Below are 23,865 nucleotides of genomic sequence, written 5' to 3' on the forward strand. Positions count from 1 at the left end.
AGAAGCAACAAATAATGAAAGGGAAAAACAAATATATTTCTACTGCAAATATCTATACCTATATATTATATATATGTAATTTTTTTTTGCTGAGGCAACTGGGGCTAAATGACTTGCCCAGGGTCACACAGCTAGGAAGTGTTAAGTGTCTGAGGCCAGAGTTGAACTCAGGTCCTCCGACTTCTTGCTCTATCCACTGTGCCACCTAGCTACCTCTGGGAATATATTTTTAATCTGATATTTGAATACAGACATTTTTGATATTCCAAGAATTTGTAATATGACTAGTAAAATAATGAAGTCACACAATAAATGCTTCACTTAATAGGTTCCTATAGATACATACTGCTCTTTCCTATTTTATTCAGTTCCTCCTAGCTGAAAATTAACATCAATTCTCACAATGACATCAAACATTAGCCTACCCAACTCTCAAATCCACTATCTTAAAAAGTCAATAATTATAAACCTTAAAATAGGATTTGATATGTCCAAAATACCTGTCCAAATAAAATATAGCTATGTGCACATAAGAAACATCTTACCCTGACTATTTGAGTGTGTTGTCGTTCAACAGCAAGGTGAAGTGCTGTTTGCTGGTTTACATTCTGGATATCCAGGTTTGCATTTCCCTGAAAAAAGGAGACATGTATTTTACAAACAAATTTCTAGAAAAAAGTAAAGAGCAAAACTATTGTCTTATATAAGTGATGTCTCAAATTTCACTTTCATAAAAATGTATAAGCAATTAAAGCAATGGTAACCAACGAAATTTAGAGAAGAAAATTCCTCAAATATACAAGTAAAAAAATAAGGGAACAGAAATAGACCCCAAGTTTAGTACATAGATCAGACCTCAATGATATCTTTTTTTCTCTCTTTTCCATTTTAGCCCCTATGATATAAGGCAGACATATTCAATAAATGTTATTTCGGACCATTATCTTTTTTCCACTTCCTAGCCACTTCCTTATGAAAGAATACAGCTCATATATATAACTACTTATTTCCAAAATAGGTAAAATAAAACAATATTACTCTTCTCTTCTTTGAAATGAACACAGTATCACACTATTCTGGGAGAAAGATGAGAGAAATGGAGAAAGGGAAAAAGGCATGCAGACTGAAAAATGACAGGAGCTTTTCAGAGTACCCCAAGGGAAATCTTTCAGTCTACATCACTGACTGCTCATAGTCCAGTGCCATAATCATTTATTAAGTGCCAGTTCTATGAATATAATTCATGTGCTAAGTGTTAAGAGTTAAACAGAAAAAAACTAAAAACAGTCCCTGATATCAAAGAACTTTTGTCTCATAGGAAGATATGGCATATAATTAGATAAGCATCAAAAAACAATATAAGGAAAGAGAGAGTATCAATTATGAGGGAAAATCTGGGAAGACTTCCAATTGGAGGTGGCATATGAACAGTATGTCCAGTAAAGTTAAGAATTCTTGAGCAGGTGGGGAAAAATCATTTTCACATCAAAATTTGGCCCCTAGGGAGCCTGAACAAAAGCTCAGAGACAAGACAGAGTGCTTAGTTCAAGAAACAGTGATTAGGCAACTTTAGCCAAAACACAGAGTACTTTAACCATGAGGGAGAATAATATGAAATAAATCTATTAACGGAAGCTAGAGTCATTTATGAAGGGATTTAAATACCAAGCTGAGGAATCTGTCTCACCTTCTCAAAAAGCTAGTCAGCTGTGCAGCACCTTAGCAACACTCCAGACTAAGGCTGTTAAAAAGTCGATGTCCCCCTCCCCGTTCCCCAAATCCTCCTTGATTTCTAGCTCTCCTTTAAGTTTTATCTTGTAAAATGTAAGCTCCTTGAGAGTAGGGGTTATTTTGCATTTTAGTTTTTCTATCATCAGTGCTTAGCACAGTGCCTGGCACATAATAAGTGCGTACTAAATATACAATCTATCCAGCTAAGTTTTCAGAAAGGCAAAAAGAATCATTCCAAGTATTCCAACAAGATAATGATGTTCAAACTTGTGACATGGGAGGATTATTTTGGCAATTGTTTGAAAGAGAGATAAAAGATGAATGAGAGGAAAATGTCTACTTTAAGAAAGCAATGTAGCAACTCCACAGTCCAGGGGTTATGAAAACCTGATCTAGGATAATGATTCAATGAATAAGAAAGACACTGTATTTCAGAAAACTTTAGGTAAATGATTGGAATGGGTGGTGGGGAAGGTCACAGAGAGGGTGACTAGAGAAACAAAGGTTTGTTTAGAGGAGAAATAGGTTTAGGAGAAGGATAAGTTTCCTTATTGAACAAACTTCTACCTGGGTCTCCATTTACTTTTTTTTTTTTTTAATGTTCATGTCACCTACTTGAAGACGGAGATGGTTTACTTAATTTGTATTTGTATCCCCAGGTACTTGGATGGGAATTTAACAAAAACTTTGGGATTTATTATATCATAAGAAAGTAATCTTACTTTTTATTAAAAGGAATCTGGCAATCTGGCTCAAAATTTTTTTTCTTCTTCTAAATACATCTTTTTAATTGATGTTTCAATAATGATTTGTCCTTAAAATATAATGGATATTTATACAAAGTGACCAAAAAGAGAGCATGAAAAGAAAAAAAAAGATTATCAATCAACAAGGATGTATTAAGTACGCAATGTGTGCCAGGAATAATTCTAAACCTGGGAATACAAAGTCATTTAAGTTTCTACCCTCAAGAAATATGCAAACATTCCAAATGATATGAATTTTCTAGTTGTTTTCATGACAAATTCATTTTATTGATCAACTCTAATGACTGGGATTTCAGGCTATACTAGTTTAGCAGAAGCTTAGATCGAACCAAGAAAACCTAGCACAGATTCACTTCTTAGCTACTTTCCCTTCTGATGTGATGCTGTGTTTTTCACATCATCTTACTCCCTCTAATATGTTGTAAATTTCCCAAGGGCAAAGGCTGTTTATAATCTAAATTCTATAAATATAAAGTAGCTATGTATTAACTTTTTATTATCAGAAAGTCCTGAATTCCAACACAGTTTCAGACACTAACTTGTGATCCTGAGCCAGCCACTTCAATTTCCTCATCTGTAAAAGAAGAATAACAGGACCAACAATTTCCTAACACAACTTCCTTTGGCCTAAGCTCCTCTGAACCAGCTTTGTCTCTACCACATGGCTTCCTGGTCAAGATGCATATAATCTAGGCTCTTCAGACTTATAGATGACTGAGATATTACATGAGTCATGACAGTCTGAGGACTTAATGACCAAATGGAGTTTCCAAATGAAGACTAGAGAGGTTTTGTCCAGAGAAGCTATCCTTCTTGCACAATCTTACTGGTTTAGGACAAAATCAACCTTGTTTATTAAATGTCTGGTGACTTTAGGAGTGCTTCATTTTATCCCAACATCAAAAATTGAACAAACAGGTACTGGTGCTATAGCCAGGCTTACAACAAGGTGCTTGTTGTAGGTTGTAGGTACAACAAGTACCTACCCATCAGGATAATTTTGAGGATAAAATTAGATATATAGAGAGTGCTTTGCATAACTAAAATAGCTACATAAGTGCTATCTAGTATTACTCTTAATTGGCCAGCTTAAAACTTACAAAATGAAAAGTGCTAACAGAATTTCATGATAAAAGCTTATGACTATAATAGAATGTTTATCTTATTAGATTAAGTTCACAGGTGAATCTGAACTGGCTCTTGAGGACTGTTCTGCTACACTACCTTTGCTGTAAATCTTAGGTTGCATATGTTACCTGATGCACCAAGAGTTCGGCCACTTCTACATGATTATTGAGTGCAGCTAGATGCAAGGCAGTGTAACCATCATCTTTCTTCTCATCCACAATCCATGGTCTTGGCAGTTTAGACAGTAACACACGCATGGCACTGAAAGTCAAATTTGACAGATTTGTTTTTTTAAAATACTTTTTTGTAAAAAAAAAAAAAAAAAGCCTATTCTCTATCATATATATCAAAATCATCATGCAATATATTAATGTAACTTAATATAATTATGCCATAAGAAAAAGTAAATATAAAGAACTCTGAGAAACATTGGAAGACTAAAGTACTCAAGAAGAAAGCCCCAAACTGTGAAAGTATGACAACCGATATTATTCAGGAGAAGAGATGAGGAAATGTAATACCACCTCCCCTTTCAAGGTGGATTCCACCTAAATGATCAAGCTAATTAATTTCCATGTGCTTCAGGTTTTCACCTGCAAATGAGAATGATCTTATTCATTATGCCTAATTAGAGGATAAAATAAAGTAAAAATGTAAATTCAAACATCACATCTCTTAGCTTTATAAAGCAGTGTGGTACATAGGAAGAAGGCTAGCCTCAAAACTAGGAAGACTTGAGTTCAAACCCTACTTTCTATACGCAATACCTATGTGATCCTATGTAAGTTACTTAACCTTACAGTGCTTTAGTCAATTCTAAGAATATAAATCACAAAGAATGTACTGCTCTACATCTTTAAAGGAAGTTTTCCCATCTAGGAAGTGTTAGCCAAGGAAACCACAGGTTAACTCCCTATTCCTATAGTTCTTCTAATATGATCTCAGACTAAAATTAGACTCTAATGCATAAACTACCAAACCCAAGTTCACATTGTATTTTATCCTAAATGATATGAAAGAATATCACTGTTCAACTACCCAAATTAAGACTCAAGGGTACCCTGAAAAAACATCTACATTTCTGACCACATCTATTCAATTTCTGGAGATGCAAAAGGCTTTTCTTGGTCTACATCTTCAGCCTATTTTTCCAAGATAATAATTTCTCTATTTACTATTTCTTTCCCTTAGGATTATAAAGGATAAAATACTTCTACATTTTTATTAAGTGTCCAAATATCAATAAATGCTGAGGCAATTGGGGTTAAATGACTTGTCTATGGTCACACAGCTAGGAAGTATAAAGTGTCTGAGGCCAGATTTGAACTCAGGTCCTCCTAACTTCAATTCAATTAGGTTTTTTCTATTTGAGACTTTTATTATGTTTCATTTTTGTCCTGTGCCCTCTTCTAAATCTATTCTTTCAATTGGTGATCTCAGTTCCCTTGGATTCAATTACTTTGCCTTTGAAGTTGACTTAAATCTACCACCTATATTCCTCATCTCCCTCTTGAATACCAATCCAACATCTCCAATTAGCTGCAGGACATTTCATTCTAGATAACCCTAAATCAACAAGTGTTTATTAAATACTTACTATATTGTAGCAAGAACAGTGCTAAGTACCAGGGATACAAAGAAAAGTAAAATAAAGTCCTTGCTCTCTTAAGAAACACAGTCTAACAGGGAAGATAACATACAAACAATGATCTGAAAATAAGCTATGTTGAAGAATACAAAGGAGATGATCAGAGAAGAAAGACATTAGCATTAAGGAAGTTCAGGAAATGCTTCCTGTTGAAGGCACAATTTTTAGCTTGGACCTGAAGGAAGTCAATCAATCAATGAATGAACATTTTTCAAGCAAAGCACTGGGAACACAAAAAGAGGCAAAAGACTATCTCAAGGGTTTACAGTGAATCTAATGGGAAAGACTACATACAAACAGGTGTGTGTGTGTGTGTGTGTGTGTGTGTGTGTGTATTTACACACACACATCAAGTTTTTTGTAGGATAAATAGAAAATAATTAACAAAGGAAAAGCATCGGAATTAAGAACGATTACAGAAGGCTTCCTGTAAAAGGTAGGATTTTAGTAGAGCTTTAAAGGAAGCCAGAAATTAGAGCAGAGGAGGGAGAGCCAAGAAATGAACTGTGGTGTTGGTGGAATAGCCAGGCAGCCAGTGTAACTGAATGTAAGAGTACATGTTGGGGAACAAGACATAATAAGTAGAATGGAAAGGTAGAAGTGAAGCTTAGTTACAGAAAGCTTTGAATGCCAAGCAGAGTATTTTGTATTTGCTACTGGAGGTTATCAGAAAGCCAGGGGAGTTTATTCAATAAAGGGAGTGACATAATCAGACCCGTGTTTTAGGAAAATCACTTTAGTGGCTTAGAGAATAGATTGAAGTGGCAGGCAGATCCACTACCAGCTTATTGTAACAACCAAGACATAAGGCTTGATAAGAGCCTGCACGACAGTAGTGACAGTCAGAGAAGAGGAAGGGGGCATATCTGAGAGATGTTGCTAAGTGAAATCGGCAGACCTTAGTTACAACTTAGATGGGAGGAGGGGAAGAAAGGGAAGGTGAGAGATGGTGATAAGTCCAGGATGATTTCTCAGTTGTAAACCTGAAGGAACAGGAGAATGGTATCTTCTGCAGTAAAAGAAAAGGTATGGGGCAGCGAGAGGACTGTGGGAACTGAGTAAAGACCAAAATATAGCATTTTCACTTTTTCTGCTGTTGTTTGCTTGCATTTTATTTTCTCAATTTTTTCCCCTTATTGATCCAATTTTTCTTGTACAGCAAGTTAACTGTATAAATATGTATACATATATTGGATTTAATATATATTTTAACATAGTCAACATATATTGAGTTACTTGCCATCTAGGAGAGGGAATGGGGGGAAAGAGGGGAAAAATTTGGAACATAAGGTTTTGCAAGGGTCAATGTTGAAAAATTACCCATACATATATTTTGTAAATAAAAAGCTTTAATAAATAAATTAAATTAAATTAAATTAAATTGAGGAGGGAAAAAGAAAAAGTGTGGGGCAGGGAGAGAAAAGGGAGGTTTGGGGAAAAGATAAAGAGTTCTATTTTAATCAAGGAAAGCAGAAGACAGATGAGAAAAGAAAGAATTTTAGGTATGGGGACAGTATGTAAGGCTGGGAGAGGAAATGTCTTATGAGAAAACAGCAAGGAGGCCTATGTCACTGGATCTCAGAATAAATGGAAGGGAATAAGCTATAAGAAGACTAGGATCTAGGTTGTGAAGATCCTTTAAAAGTCGCACAGAAAAATTTGAATTCGATTCTGGAGGCAATAGAACAAGTTCAAATCTATGGGGTTACCTCTAATTTTTAATTCTCCCTTACGCAGCTATATCAATTAGCTGCCAAATAAAACTAATTTGGCCTCTACTCTCACAAGCAACTACTTTTCTTCCATTCACATAACTATACTCTCATTCAAGCCCTCTAGATTTACCTGAATTATTACAACAACCTAATTAGACTCTGACTCAAATTTCTCCCCTCTTTAATCCATCCTTTCTCTACATAGATACCAAAGTGGTATTTCTAAATGAAGTATGATCATGTCTTTCCCTTCTTCATAATTTCCAGTGGCTTGATATGGCTATAATAAAAGGCACACTCCTGTTTTACATGTTAAGCACTTTACAATATGATTCCAGCTTACTATCTCCTGGCCACTCTTTCTTTGTGTCATTTCCTGTAACACCATCCACTCTAACTAGACATTCCCCAAGACTGTCAATCTAGTGGGGGAGGTGTATGTATGACACATATTAATGCATATATATGTATATAGTTAACAAATACAAATATATACAAAGTAGTTTGGGTGGGAGAACACTACATATCGGAGAAAACAAAAAAGGTTTGATGCAGAGTTATAGTGCTGACAAGATTTCAAGGTAGAGATTCCAAGAAAGTAGATGGGAGATAAGATGTGGGACTGAACTCAAAGCATACACTGATGCAAGATACAAAGATTCTATAGTTATTTACAAAGTAATTACAAGTAAAGTCATATTAATGGATCAGAGAGTCAAAGAAATTAAATAAAAGAAAAAGATCAAAGCTTTGAGAAATATCCATACTTTGGGACCTTGAAGGAGAAGAAACCAACAAAAGAAACAGAAGGAATGGCAAGACAAGTAGAAAAAGTAGGAGAGGATAGTGTTATAAAAGTCAAGGAAGAAAATATCATGCACTAAAAAGTGGCAAACAGTATCAAGGAGGATGAGAACTCAGAAAAAGTTATTGTTTGGTTTTTTTTTTTTTTTTTTTTGGAGTGGGGGAAAAGAAAAGTCACTAATATAAGTGTTGTGCTTGCTCTCAAAAAGCATCAGTAAAATATCTTAAAATAATTGGGTTTCCCCATGAAAATCACTAGAAACTTTGGAGAGAATTGGATCTACAGTTTGCTAGAGCTGGAAGCCATATTGCAAGGGGTTGAGTAGATATTAAAAAATAAAGGCACTATCAAATGTAAGAACAAGCAATTCTCGAGAAGAAATCCAAATTAATTATAGAAATATAAAGAAGCATTTTCAAATCACTAATAAAGAAAGGAAAATTAAATATTTTTTAAGGTTCTACTTACTCCCAAATTGGCAAAGTCCACAAAAAGGGAAAATAATATTATGTATAGCAAACAAGAAGACTGATACAATATTGATGAATTGGTATAACCATTTTGGAAAACAATATAGAACTATTCCCCAAATATAACTAAACTGTGCTAACTCTTTGACCCAGCAATACCACTATTAAACCTACAGATCAAAGAGAAAAGATGAGAAAAATGATTCATAAACAAAAGCAATGTAATGATTAAGCATGAATACAGAGAACAAGTGAAAAATGTTACACAATGAACTAATATGCAGAAATAAATATATAGCTAGGATATGGCTAATATGAGAATTTGTTTTGATGGATTACTTATTTATCAGAAGAGTTTTTAGACTTCCTGAGCTGGGGGGGCGGAGGAGATAGTCAAAGTGGAAGGGAGAAAAAATGTCCAATAATTTTTAAAAGTAATCTTAAATTAAATTTTAAAAGAAGGTAGAGGCAAGAGAAAGGATAACTCAAATTTATTATTTAAAAAGACAGAATACATAGTATCATAGCCTATGGGTATCAAGGTCAAGGGAACAGTTTTTTGTTTTGTTTCGTTTTTTTAGGATGAGAGAAACCTGAGTATGTTTGTAGGCAGCAGAAAAGAAGCCAGTAGTCAAGGGGGAGATTAAGAAAATTGGGGGGTAGAAAGGGAAGAGAAGAGGATTTTAAATACTGACTCAGAATGCATAACTTAGTCGAAGGTATTCAATTTGGTTTTTTTCCCCTTGAATGCTGTGATTCAGAATAATTATGTGTGTAGAGAATAAAACTTTTTTATTTTTTTTTAAAGCAAATTGGAATGTCAGAAAAACATGTTTAGAAAAATTTCAAGAGAGAAAATTCGAGGAGAAAACAGGGATAGTCTATATTATTATTATTAGTGGTACTAGTAATGAGAGTAACCCAATTTATATAGCACTTTAATATTTATGAAGTGATTTTCTCAGCAATTTTTAAGATCGGTAATGAAAGCATTAACATCCCCTTTTTTCTTAGATGAGGAAATGGAGGTTGATTACAGGTGAACTTAGAACCTTTTGTATTTAAAATTAATTCTATTTATGTTACACAATGGTCTATCAATCTCTAAAAAATTACATTATAAGAATACTACTAAATGTACTGGTGTTTTTTCCCAAAATTTAGTCTCTTCTCCCATCCGAATTATTTACTCCAAAGAAGTTTCAATTATGACAATCACTAAGAACTTGATCAATGTCTCATTATTACATAAGATCATATTAAAATTAGCAGACCACTGTCAATCCCTTTCTCTAAACATTTTTTAAAAAAATCTTTGTGAACATTGCTGAGAAAATATATTTTACATGATTTCAAAATTATAAAGGGTATATTTCTTGCCTTCTCAATGAGTAGGGAAAGGCTGGAGAAAAGGAAAGAATTGAGAACTAAAAATAAAAATTGGATAACAAGAAAAAAACAAACCTCAAACATGTACAATATTTTCACTGCAAGGTGAAAATATTCTAAGCACAGATTAATTTCTCCACCCCACCTCCCAAAAAGACTGCCACTTTGTTCCACCAAATGTAAGTGAAATATATAATAAAATCAAAACAATGTGGTTTTCAATTTCTGCAGGAAGGAAAGGGTAAAACAGTGGAGGAAGAATTGGTTTTTGAGAGCTAAGACCTAGATTGATTAATCCTGGCTTTGTTACTTACTATCTGAACCATGTACAAGTAACAATTTCTCTGAGCCACAGCCTCACTTTAAAAGAGTAAGCACTGCACTGAGACCACTAATGTTCATTTCAACTTTAAATTTATGACTCTACTCTACTTGAGGAACTTACAGTCTCCTTCAAAGGGATAAATCTCTTATTAATCCCAATGAATATCACTAGAAAATGACAAAATATTTTTAAGCATATTTTTATTATTTGAAAATTTTATAAAATAGATTAAATTTGTTTTGGGCATTTTCCTTCTTAATTTAAACACACAGAATTTTAATAGAGGTCTTCTGGAGATAATATGAGAGACCAAAGTAATAATGACTAATAACAAATTGGAGGCATTGTCTCACACCTAGTCTATGAAAGCCACAAAAAAGTAGACCACGAAGGAGGAAGGCAGAGAAAGAGAAATTATGGAGCAGACTGGGCCTTGTGGTACCCTTCAAATCACCAAAAGGAGAAAAATACACTGTCCAAGTGTAGCAATTAACCACTAAGAAAATGATTCTAATTATAATACCTACAAACTGGTTTTAAAAAAAAAAAACAAATAATACTATCTTTTAAAATACTTTAAGTATCTCTTTACTTTGTTGGGTTAATTATGCTCCAATATTTGTTAACTTAGTTTATTGAATTCTACATTTTAACTATAAAGAAAAATGTTAGCTGTCATCAGTTAAAATATCACAAATTCTTAAACTGGTTAAGTCCAAATTAATGTTATATTATACAAATCACAAAAGAGGTTCAAAGCAAATAATGTCTAAAAAGAGCCAAGAAAGTAAAGCTCACTGAATTCAGAGACCAGGGCAAGGTTTCTAGACTCTAGAACTAGCAGTGTGGATAAATCATGTAAGTTCTTTGAACCCATTTCCTCATGTGAAAAATAAGGATATTATTATTTGTCCTGACTCCTCCTCACCTGAATCATAAAGATCAAATGAGAATATATATATATATATATATACACACACACACACACACACATACATACATATATATATAAGGGGAATGCATCCTATAAACTATAAGGCACTACACTATGTAAATTATTAGGTAAAGGTGTTTCTATATCTGAAATGTTGCTTCAAATTTCTGACAATCAAAATAACAAACATTCTTTCACATTCAAATAAAAGTTACCTTCTCAGTCCCAAAGCCAAAGGTGTTCTCCTGCAAAATGAACTTTTCTATTCCCACTACTCTGAAAAGCTGTCTTATTTATCTTTGAACTTCCCATGTCAGGCTAATTACATTGTAGGTATTCAATAAACTTTTTCTAATTAGTTCTTATTTGAATATAGCAAGGTAAATGAACAAGTTACTTGTCTCTAACTTCATCTAGTCTGAAAAATCTCTAATCCGTATTAACTATTTGATAGGTATGTGATTTTTGTTCCAAAAAGAAATTGCTGAACAGTATACTGCAACCAAATGCTGGCCTGCCAGAGAACCCACATAATCTTACCCTGATACTTACCTTTCATCATGGTAACCTCAAGTTCCTATTGCCAGAAGCTACCAGTGGTAGATCACATAACTGCCACTGCTTCCTATAACCACTCTAATGATACAGGGTTTTTTCCCTAGCCCAGAACTCATTTTTACATCCTATACTGAGGGTGATTCTTTTCAACTCCATTAAAAAAAGCAGTATTTATAGCTTCATATAGACAAAAATCTCTAAAGTCTGCCTAGGCTGCCTCTTCTATAAAATAGCTAGAGGGAAATGACAGATGACGTAACTATACACCAAGATTTCCACTCACTGATGGGAACAACCCATCAGAAAAACTAATCATCTTAAATAGCCAAGTACTGCTGCCTCCACCATCAACACTAGTGTAAGCACAAAGGACATGGCTATCTACTTCTTTGTATATTGTTCATGGTTACTTTCTCCACCTTTCTAATTTATCAACAATATTCACTAAATGCCTTTCTATAGATCGTTGTACTCGGCACTGTGGTAGAGACAGCATATAATAAGTAGCAAGGAAAGATTTTATAAATGATCCATAACTGTGGCATTTCAACAATCTGAAAATCCTAAACCCCGAAAATTTTTATCTACTTAGTTATATGTTGTAATTTGTTCAGTTTTTAAAATGAATAAATAAACAACCAAATAGCAGAAGCTACAAGGAGATAATGCAGCATTATAGAAATCCTCAAACTTTCTAAACGAGCCTCCAATAATATAAACTGAATTCTAGTCCTGGCTCTCCCTCAAAATAACTATTTGACCCTAGGCAAATTCTTTAACCTCTGGGTTCATCTGTAAAATGAGGGGATTAAATCAGATGTCCTCTAAGGTCCCTTGTAATTTGCATTAAACCTGCAAAGGCAGAGATTCAAAGGCAAATGTGTCTTATACCAAAATAAACCTAGAAAAGTCCTTTTTTTTCTGGGTTCTCTTTTCTGAGAAAATCGATTAACAAAAGAAAAATATAGTTGATTTTCTAGGTTTGTAGTTTTAGGGGTTGTTTTTTTTTAAAATCATGCTGAAATGATTTTTTCCCCCAGGGCTTTTCAACTTAATGTTAGTATCCTGCCTTCTGGTGGTGGTAGTGGTGGTCCTGAGTGGGTGGGTAAGTGGTGTGTGAGAAGACAGAGAGAAAGAGAGAGAGAGAGAGAGAGAGAGAGAGAGAGAGAGAGAGAGAGAGAGAGAGAGATGATTAAAAATTTTGTATATACTACCAATATTTATTACAGAAGCACTGCTGTCAAGAATTGGGCTCTATGCCATAAAGTTGTGGGTTATTTGGTCTTTGTGGTAGAAGAATCTGTAATGTCAATAAATGTTCTATTTTGTTTTTTAAATTAAAAAAGTCATGAAAATACTTCTAACTCTTTCTGAAGGAAAACATTTTAAAGGTAACAATGCATTTATTCATATTAAAATATATTCCTGTATATACTTTGACACTTCATTTCAATGTAAATGTACACTAGATAGACTATTCCATAAAAAACATTACCTGGGATTTTTTCTCAAAATAAATAAAAGCTATTTACAAATTATAATTATCCATATTTTAATCAAGGTTAATTTAATTAGCCTCCAAAGATTTTATATGAATAGATCGCTTTTTTTTCTTTTACAACTTCTTTCTTCCCTCTTCCACTATACAAATTATATTACTAGCTTATCTATCTATTCAAATATAATAGAATCAAAACATTTATTAATTGAAAAATATATAAAGGAACAGTTAACTATGATTACTCAGGACTATAGTTTTATAATATGTTACTTATACTTATCATTACCAAAAAAAAGTCAGAATGTAAAACATTTTACAACAATAAAAGAGTATTTCTTGTTTCATATATATCTAAAGACTTTGTTACTCTAGTCAAGGTGACGTGTTTCTTTTTCCTTTGCCTTTTTGCTCTGCAGTGCTTCTAAGTATAGTGACAACAGCATCAAGCTTTACTAGTAACAGCGCAAGCTCAGTGAAAATCTGGGAAATATAAGTGGAAACATGAGAGACCGCTTTATTTGGCAGTGCTAAAAAAAAAAATAGCAGGACAAATGGCAAAGCAGTGTGTTGGGACTGCAGGATGAACAATCAATAGGCAGAAAGCAAGATAGAAGCTTCCTCAGCTTCTGGATCGACAATCGACAGCTGAGAGACTATTTTTTGCTATGGTTGACTAAATATGGTCAGGGAAGACAGAGGCACAAGAGAGCCCGTTTGCCTGGGAGTGCATGTTTTAAATGCTTAGCTGCCTATAAAGCTGTAACAGTTTAGCTCCACCACTCTGAGTGGGAAATATGGTTAGTCTCTGTAGTATCTATGTGGAAGTCCTGACCTCGCTTGCAGACTTGACCTCTGGAGAAGGAAAGGTAGTTTCATACAGATCTGCCTATCCATTAATTTTGGAAACTAAAAACAAAACAAAAGCAAAATCTCAAGCAAGAAAAGATGCAGTGTACTTTTTAAGAAGCCAGAAGAATCCAATACATTATGGTGGGGGTAGGATAATAAAGGGGAGGATGATGATTTGGGTTGCTTGGGAAGGGGAGGGGAGAGAAAGGTATGCTTTATTGCCTTTTAAAAATTATAAAGTAATTTACTCTGCAATTTTTTTCCTCTTCCGGAGCTCTTCATCTGAGAAATGAGTTAGGTTCATCTTCCTTGGACATTCTAGCATCCTTAACTTTCGGTCCAGCAAGCACAAGGTACTCATTTCTATGCAGTATTAATAATTTGACATTCCAAGAAAACTAGCCAACTATGATTAAATTTTATTGTAGACACTAGTATTTTGGGGGAACGAGGTGGGGGGGGGGAGAAGTTAAGTTTTATCTATTTAAGAAGGAGAGGTACTGTATTCATCGACACTTCCCCCTTACCTCCCCCCTCCTATGTAATGAAGAGCTGAATCAGCGAATAGAGTGAACGAACACTCAGGATGAGATGGCTGCTGCTGATGGGTCTGTCTCTCTAGGTCATTACCTCTCTTCCAACTGCAAATGCTGCATGATACTAAGCTTACAGGTAACAGCACCACAAGGCCTATGTTATTCTGTACTTTTAAGGATTCCTTTGACTTTCTGCATGCTTACCTATAATTTATTAGATGGTTGCTTTTATTGATTAATTACTATCTGGGCACAGTTTAATTTTTGAGTTCAAGAAAAAAAAAGCCTTTGTAGTGTAAAAAAGGAGGCTTTGAAAAAGCAGCCCAATATCATATCATGACAGACAACTTTTTTGAAAGATGTTATCTCTAAAATGTAAAAGTCCTTTCTTGCCATTTATTAATTACTGAAATTAAAGATTTATTCTTGGTAATGGTCGTATAGTAGATCATTTTGTCACTCCAGTAAATTAAATTCTATTTTCAGAAATGTTATCTTAAAAATTAATTGAATATTTCATGATTCAGGCCACTAAGAAATATGGGTGGTGGTAGTTATTTTTTTTTTAATATTTAACACTGAATAGCCATGAAGACAATCCAGTTTAAACTCAGAATGTGAAAGTTGTAATTCTAATACTGCATTGCTGTTTCTCCTTGTAGTATTGGGCTTTCTACAGCTACATTCTGATGTGTTCTCTATCAGCTGCACTTGTTTTTTGTCACAGGCTGCAGGAAATACACTTTCCTTGGCCTTCTTTTAAGTATGGAATTTCCTGTGATACTTTATTATGCCTTCAATGTTATAAGAATTAAGTCCCCTCTTACTATAACTTATTTTCATGTCTAATAAATGCAGATGGTAAAATTGGGCTGGTCCTATCCTAAAACCTTTTAGTTCATTTAAGTTGGGCCTTACCCATATGCTTAGTTTACTGTTCTATTGCTCTATCATGTTCATCAAAGAGGTTAAAAAGAAGGGAAACTTTAAACTCATAGCAACTAGATAAATATTTTATATCTAATTATTAATTTTTAATTATCCTAGAAAATGCATGAAACTTTGAATAAATAAATTTAGTGACTAATAATGACAATAAGAAAAATTAAGGCATTTCAAATAAGCATTATCTACTACTTTTGACCTATAGTCTATTGGTAGCTAAAATCTTACAATAATAACTATTTCTTTTTTCTTTAAACATAGTCATTCTCTTGAAAATGTGTCTGTAAGACACTTTGGACAGATTTTAATACTTAAAAAATATATAATCTACATTAGAAAAAAAGTATTAATTGAATAAAAGCAGGAAATTTTTATTAGGATATAGTTTATGAAAAAACTATTTTCCACTAGACTACGTACTTTTAGAACTCAGAAGCACAAACAAGTCATGAAAGAATTCTGCTGAGAAGACCAAGATGAAACCTTTCCAATTACAGAAATACACTCTGCAAAACTTCATCAGGTCAATGAATCATACAAAGGTGGCTAAACCAGGAAGAAGAGCAACAGATATGTCTGGAATGACTATGTCCAGCCAAGAACAATGAAGTGTAGTAAGCCTTAATGCCAAATCTGCAGGTAAATGACTCTATAAAATTCAATTCTTGTGAAAAAGTAATCTGTGCGAATAATTATACAATTTGTGTAAATAATGAACAAATTAATTGTTATTCTAATGATAAAGGAATAAGGAAAATGAAACATTTCATGTTTATCTGACAATCACCTAGACCTACTCAGAGTACATACTTCTTTATGTACCCATATGAACATATAATGCTATGGAATGTAAAGAAGTATGTATTTTTGGTAGGTAATAAACCACCAAGAGGGAAGACGGGAAGAAGCAACATTTCTTTTGGAATGACCTTCATGTGGCAAATTAAACTGGCAAGAAAGAGGACTTTGTTTTTAATACTGCCACAATAAAATATGAAACAAAATATGTCATTCCAAAAACAGTTTGTATTTATGTGAAGGAAGAAAGATTTCTTTTAAGAAAAAGGTAAAGAAAACTATGAATATTTTGGTTCACTTTCTTCCATTTGAAAGCATTCTTTCTCAATTTAAATACTTTTTTAAAACAAGAAAGATTCAGGTGACTAAAACTTGAGAACAAAAAAAAGAAAAAGTCATCTTAGCACAAAAAGAAAAAACGTCTTACTTTTAAATCTGGTATCCACTAATAATGTTTTGATTCAACTATTACATTTTAATTTAGGTATGTCATATTAATAAAAATTTTTGATTGTTCAAATTCTGGCATACAAAAAAGAAAGGTTTACTTATTCAAAAATGTTAGCAAAATACTTGAAATAAAAATAGCTATTGAAATCTGACCTATTGGCATTTGGGAAATTTTTAAAATAAAAGGCTTTTTTTTTTTTTTTTTTTAAGCTGTGACTACGGCTATAGCTTCAATTCTAAAAGATCAAAGATTTAACAATGACCCTTATCTTCCCAATCTCTGCCCCCCTTAAAGCAAACAAAAAACTTTTGGCCTTGTTGCCTTTTAAGTTTATTAGATAATTAACCAAATCCACACTTTAAAATTTTTAATGAATGTCTAGATGGAATAATCTGAAATGTCAGATTTAAATACAGAAAATTATAATCCAATGATTTCTAGGATATAATTGCTAGATTTTGGGGGAGTAATTTCACTGTGTTTCTCTGAGCTTTGTTTTACATCAATAAATTATATCTAAGCCAAACTGGATTAATTATGAGTCATCAAACTCTTAGATACTAAACTATTTCCCTATTTGCAAGGTATACTATTATAATTCAATTTGTTATAAGTGCTAAAGACTTACTATTTGTAGAAAACTACAAATATAAAAAATCTAGAAAGAATTAATATTAAAACCATTAGTTATTATGTATATGCACTGTAGGGGGGAACAATAAGAGAAAGAACAAAAATAAGCACTAATAAAGTTATAAAATTAATGCAAGACAAAGGCACAGAAAATTCAGAGACAAATACCTTCATTTAATTTCAATTCAGTTTATGTTTTCTGGACATCCTTTAAATAACTATCAGTTATCCAAGTGATACTACTTCATCTTGGACAGCTAGGAAAAGCTCAGTGAGATGTGGGATTTTGTTTGGGTTGTATTGGCTTTTTAGTAGTCAGAAATTGTCATAGTTCATTTTCTTTCTACCCATTAATATAATTGGTCAAGTAATCAATAGAGAAATCATAAATTACAATTATAATCTGCAGAGAAAAGAAACTGATCTTGTGGTATTACAAATCTTTTCAGAGTGACTGAGGGTAATCATATGTACAGAAGAAATATTCAAACTAACATTTCAAAAATATTTCCTAGATCACTTTTTCCCCTCAAACACAGGCTAACATTCACTTCTTAATTCCAATTTTAAAAGATTTTTTATGTAACTTTTTATGTTACTTGATAAGTGCTGACCTTTACCACCTCAACAATGATTGTTATAAGTGCTCAATATTCCTCCAGCATTCCTCAATATTATTACTTTGTTATACTTATTTCCTTAAATTTTGCAATGATTACCTTACAAATAAATTATTTTATATGTTCTAAAATGTAATTTTTTAAAATTACTGGAAACATACCAGTGGCCATTATTTTTTATTTCATATTAAGATCATGATATTTTGAAACAAAATAACAGCTTATCAATTACAAAAGGAAGAATTATACATATTGATACTATTGCATACTAGCTCAATTTAACATATCTAAGAATATATTCAGTCATCCTAAAATGTCACATCTATCACTTAGATCAGCTGTTCATTTTTAACTGAGTACACATTAAACTCTGGGCATCTGCTGACACTGTTGTAACTCAAACATTTCAACTGTCTCCCTGACAGGGATAACAGATGCTGACATTATCAAATGCTGTACTATGTGTTTCTTTTTTTTTTTCCATGGCCTCTTTTTGCCCCGATATGGCCAGTATATGAAACTGAACTGACTGACATCCAAAAGCACACTTGAGCAGCTGGATCTGCTAAGTAGTTCCCATATAACTGATAAAAATAGAATCCCATTTTAAAGTTATCATCAGTGCTTAAGTCCAGGCAACCTGACACCTGCTATGTTTCTATCAGAATACGGGGTGTAAAGAATATATTTACATAAATATCTTCAGCAACATTATACTTAGCTACCAACAGATGCAGCGTCTACTTGACAAAAGTAGTCTGAACTAATGTTGACCTCTCCTCCCTTTGTTTCTTAACTCCCTCTGGTCAGACAAAAGAGAAACAACAAAAACTTTTGCTGAAGTGCTGTATGATTTCTTTAAACTAAGGCCCTCTTTTAGGCTGTTTTTTTTTTTTTTTTTTTGAGCCTTAAAATTCAAATTGTAATACTTCAGAAGACAAATTTTGATATTTTACTCCATGTTAAGTCAAATCCAAATGAAAACCATGTTAGAAAATTTCTAAATTATCATTACTACGCTAACATGAAGTAGTAAAATTCTACTTGTTCAAATGAATATAGTTTTATATTTTAAGACATTATTTCTTAATTTCTCCATCAAACTAATCACAGTCTCTTAATTGTCAACCTAGTGTAAAGTCTCACCAAAATTAGTTAGCTGGTTGTCAAATTACAGAGTTTAAAACTAGACCTGTATCCTATGCCTTAATTAGATCTCACCAGCATGGTAGGATCTGCCAATATCTATTCCCCACACCTTGCCTTGAAAAAATCCAGGATTACCTCTACAACAAAATAAGGTAGTAGAGATTTTTGGTGAAAAATTACTTTTAACCAAAACTTAATTTTGCTTATTAGATGGGATTAAATAACTTACATTCAAAATTAGTGTATCTGTACCAAAATGACAATATAATTAAAGGAAATTAAATGATTATATTAAGATTAGCTATCTGTCTGTGTAAGGTTAGCAACATTATATAAGTAAAATCAAGTGAAAAACACACTGGATTATATGGCAGTTCCTTTCACCCACATATGCTTAAGCAATACTTTTAACATATGTATGTTCTATTTATAAAGTAAAGGCCAGAGGTACTTCCTCAAGCCACCCTCCTTCTTCTCCACCCATTTTCAGCAACTTGTTACTGGTCAACAATTTAAGACTAAAAAAAGCAGTGGTGATAGTAAAGGTGTGATCTGTTGAAATCAAGAACAGTACTTATCCAATTTCAAATATGCAGACATCAATTTTTACTGCTTAAGCAACCTGTTCTACTGCCTAAAGATTTAAATTAAGGACAATATGTTATTCTAAATGAAGTTATTTTCAAAATAATTAAGTTGTTCAAAAGATGGATTCAGTAATAGCAACAGTGTAACAATCCCCCCATTTCTATTCTTCTCCTGAACAAAAAGTATTCATTCAAACAGTAGTCATTTTAAAAACTGAAGTCTTTCAACTAAAGTACACATCTATCTTGTTAATTTCTAAATCTTACAGGAGTTCAAGATCATAAAGATTACCATCACCACCAACAAAAAAACCCTAAACTTTCAAATCAAACAGCTCTAAAGTATGACAATGCTTTGCTAAAGCTGGTAAAATGGAACCAAATCACCTATTCAATGGATTTGGTCCCCTTCAACCAGCTGTAGCTATGCATTGATTACTACAAGAAAGCAAAAACTTTTAATAAAGAACATAATTAACAAAAACATATGTCATCCAATTTTCAACTTGTTTTAAGTTTTTCAGAAGATAGTTAAATACACTATAGATAATAATTTGCAGTAATATGTGGATTTTATATTTTATCAAATTGTATTTAAATTATATTTCTGTTAATACTTATTAAAAACGATTTTTATGGTAAATATGTTTATTAAAAATTTTATGAAAAATAAATGTTGACTGTTAAGTTTCTCAAATATAGCTTTTTACTTATTTATTTTGTGTTTTTGACATTAAATTTATTTCCCTAAGATGGTAAATGGTAATGAAATAAAGGCATATTTCATAATAGAAAAACTAAACTTCTCTTCTACAACAGAGAAACCTGAAAATCTATATGTGCACTAAACCACTATTTATCATTACACATACTTGAGTTTGAGACAAATTATATATTTCATAATCAAATTATATTGAGAAAAAAGGTTTTATTTTCTTAATGATCAGAATTGGAGCTATGATTTCACTATTTTATGGAACTCTGGTAAGTAAATTCCTTTTTAACAGTTCAGGTTGGCACATTCTGAGAGCAACTTAGTCTTAAAGGGTTGCCTAGAGAAAGGACTAAACAAAATTTCTGAAACTGAACTTAGCCTACATAGCATTAATCTGAAGTTTCTGCCATTATTCATCTTCAGTTAAAATTCACCTTGATTAAAATTAGAGTGTGAGAAGAGGGGAAGGAAAGAAGCACTTAAAAGACTACAGCATACCTAGCTAGGAATTATAATAGACAAGAAAAAATACAGGGCTAGGAATAATTTAGTTGTGGATTCTAGCTCCAGATTGCCCCATATTAGCTTTATGACACAGGAAAAATTACTCACTCCCTTGACTCAATGTATCTTTAACCATTAAAACAGGTTAGATTAATTCTAACACCCCTAAAATATTCTCATTAACTATTGAATGAAAATAATTTGCCAGATTTATTATTCCCCAAACTGATAGCTATACATTTCAGCCCTATTTCAAGACCTATTTCTAGGAATAAGCACAAATTTCTTATTTTTCCCCAAATACAGTTTTGAAGACAATAATTTTAAACTTACTTATTCCATTAAATACTTTTTACCAGAAAAAAAAACCCAGAAAAATTGTTTTTATCTACATAATCCTCCCTAACAATTAATTTTACTTTGAAATAGCAATTATTCAAAGTAGCAGAGACTCTTTAAGCACAACATACTATATCCTTCTCTAGGTAGCCAAAGCACTAAATTAAGAAGAGCAAGCTATTTAAAGCTGTAAGGAAGAAGGAATTGGAAAATTAGTAAATTTTTATTCAAATAAGTCCTGTCCAAATGAATCTCATTATCTCAGCTTCCCTTTGCCTAAAAGGACAATAGGCTATTAAGTTTTTTCCAAACCTTTTTGTTTATTCCTGCCACCAAACCTTTTTGTTCATTCCTGCCAGGCCCACTTACGGCCATAGCACCCCACAACCCTGTTCAATAGTCTTTGAAATCTTTTCCCTGGCACAAAGATATTTGATAAGCTCCATGTGTGATGGGGAAGGGAAGGCTAAATAGAACTTTTCAGTCATTCACAAATCTTCCCCTTTCTTTTTCACAAAAAAGACCTACAAGAACACATTTATTAAGAAAGGGATAAATTCTATATGGTCTCTAATCCATTCAACTTTGCTACTCCCTTGTCTATAAACATTCTAGGTAACAAGTATTTAATAAATGGAGGGAAGTATTTCAAAGATTGATGAAAGCTAGTGAAAAGTAGGCAGCAAACAAATGCTCACATAACCCTTTCATTTGTCTATTTCCATCACTGCATAGTAAAAGCTATAAGGAGGATATATGGGTAATCTGACACTGCCTTCCACTTACAAGGTCTCTTCAGGTGATAGCTGATGAAAACAGCCTGTCTGAATATCATGTCTACATGTTATACAACTCAGGATGCTTTGAATTAGATAAACAAACAGCAAAATCAATGTGTTCAAGGGCTCATATCCTAATGGCATATCTACACATAAAATAAAAGCAGGCATAATCAAATAAGAATAGGATATCAACTTCATTTCCTTTCTCAAGTATTTTTCTAATGTTAGCTAAGCTGCTGCTACATCAAAAAGATATGAAACATCAGTAAAGTTCCTAGAAAGATAAGACTACTTGAGAAAAGAAAAAAATATATCGCCATTAACATAAAGACTCAAATTCTTACAGTTAAATAATTATAAAAACAACAATATTATACTCTTTAGCAGATCCATTACCAGCAATAAAAAAAAAAATTAAATAAAAGAGAATGCCTAGAAGTTTATTTGGCAATTCAGATAAGTCTTAATAGGTGTCTTTTGGTGACTAATAAAAATTCCTGGATAAATTCCAATCTGACAAATGAAAAAACTACTGCTAACATCATTTATCATAAGTCCTAAAACATTTGATTTTTTTTTTTTTAAGGCAGGGGACTCCCTATATAAAGAAACAGAATTTCTATAAATAGCTGATTAAAATGAGGAAAGACATGTATTACTAACAGCATATTGCTTGCCTTCTCAATAGATGAAGAAGGGGCTGGAGAGAGGGAAAGAATTTGGAACTCAAAACTTTTTTGTTGTTGAAATTTTGTTAAAAACTCTTTCATGACATAGTAAATAAAGAGGGGGGCTCACAGTCAGAGATCCTGGATTCTTCTGATATATACTGACAACATTTGATACTGGGCAAGTCACAACTTCTAAACAACCCAGGAGACGTTCTAAAGTTTGGTAAATCAGTATCAATCCAAACTGGTAGAGGTGGTTTCCTCATCATTAGTTCCTCACATCAATGAAAATCACAGATTTGTTTTTTGTTTTTTAAAAAGGTAATTTTCTAAATAATTTTTATCCAGGGTTATAAATAACTAAATGTAATTTCTGCCATATCTAGAATATTTTAAAATGCCAACATATGAAGCAAATTTCTCAGTGCCTATCCAATTCAAAATTCCTATTTTTCATTCCCAAAGGAAAAAAGGAATGAGTTTGCAAAAATGTAATCTTGTAATTAATAGGTGATAAGATGCTTACTTGCTAACTACTACATAGTACAAAATGCAATAAACTTTGATCAATAAAACCTGAATCCAAATTCCATCTCAGACACTAAATAACCCATTTAATTTTTTCAGTCTAGCTTCTTCATTTGTAAAATGAGAATACACAACTGCCAGGGTTGTATCAGAAAACACATGTAAAACATTCTGCAAATCTCAAAACACTATACATTTGTGCTAGCCATTTTTTAAAAAAATAGTTATTTTTATTACCTAAGGCCTGTCTGAATATAATCTATGGTAGGAGTCAGAAAAACTAAGTCTCATTTGTCCCATAGTTTATTTCTCTATTACAGATAATAGTTTTTGCAGTTTAAAATACAGTTTTATTGTATTTAAAGGTGGTAAATTTAGGAGATCATTATATATTTCAACAACGATACTGTATGAAGATATATTCTGATGGAAGTGGATTTCTTTGACAAAGAGATCTAACTCAGTTTCAATTGATCAATGATGGACAGAAGCAGCTACACCCAAAGAAAGAACACTGGGAAATGAATGTAAACTGTTTGCATTTTTGTTTTTCTTCCCGGGTTATTTTTACCTTCTGAATCCAATTCTCCTTGTGCAACAAGAGAACTATTCAGTTCTGCACACATATAAAGGTGGTAAATTTAGCCCTTGAGCTGAATGTAGTTTGTCTGATTCTATATTATCATTAAATATTTTATTCCTATATCAATATTGGAAATTTAAAAATTGGTATCTTGCTAAAACTATGTATTTTAGCTTGGGAAACAAACATTTTGCTTAAAGTGTA

At 32.6% G+C, this 23,865-nt stretch overlaps 1 protein-coding gene and 1 long non-coding RNA gene across 2 annotated transcripts in view; one reads left to right on the forward strand and one right to left on the reverse strand.

Moving 5' to 3' along the window:
* MIB1 (MIB E3 ubiquitin protein ligase 1) overlaps positions 1-23,865 on the reverse strand; it is a 158,448-nt gene that overhangs the window by 45,333 nt on the left and 89,250 nt on the right. The window contains exons 13-14 of the mRNA XM_051970353.1: positions 3,755-3,887; positions 546-632 (exon numbers count right to left, since the gene is read on the reverse strand). Of these exons, the coding sequence (XP_051826313.1) occupies positions 546-632; positions 3,755-3,887 (220 nt within the window). The remainder of the gene's footprint in view (positions 1-545; positions 633-3,754; positions 3,888-23,865) is intronic.
* Positions 13,547-20,213, forward strand: LOC127543962 (uncharacterized). Its single transcript, XR_007949351.1, has 4 exons — positions 13,547-13,837; positions 14,095-14,173; positions 14,371-14,492; positions 15,713-20,213. It is a non-coding gene; the product is annotated as an uncharacterized LOC127543962 (long non-coding RNA).

Source organism: Antechinus flavipes, chromosome 1 (genome assembly GCF_016432865.1).
Source record: "Antechinus flavipes isolate AdamAnt ecotype Samford, QLD, Australia chromosome 1, AdamAnt_v2, whole genome shotgun sequence".
In the NCBI taxonomy this organism is placed as follows: domain Eukaryota; kingdom Metazoa; phylum Chordata; class Mammalia; order Dasyuromorphia; family Dasyuridae; genus Antechinus; species Antechinus flavipes.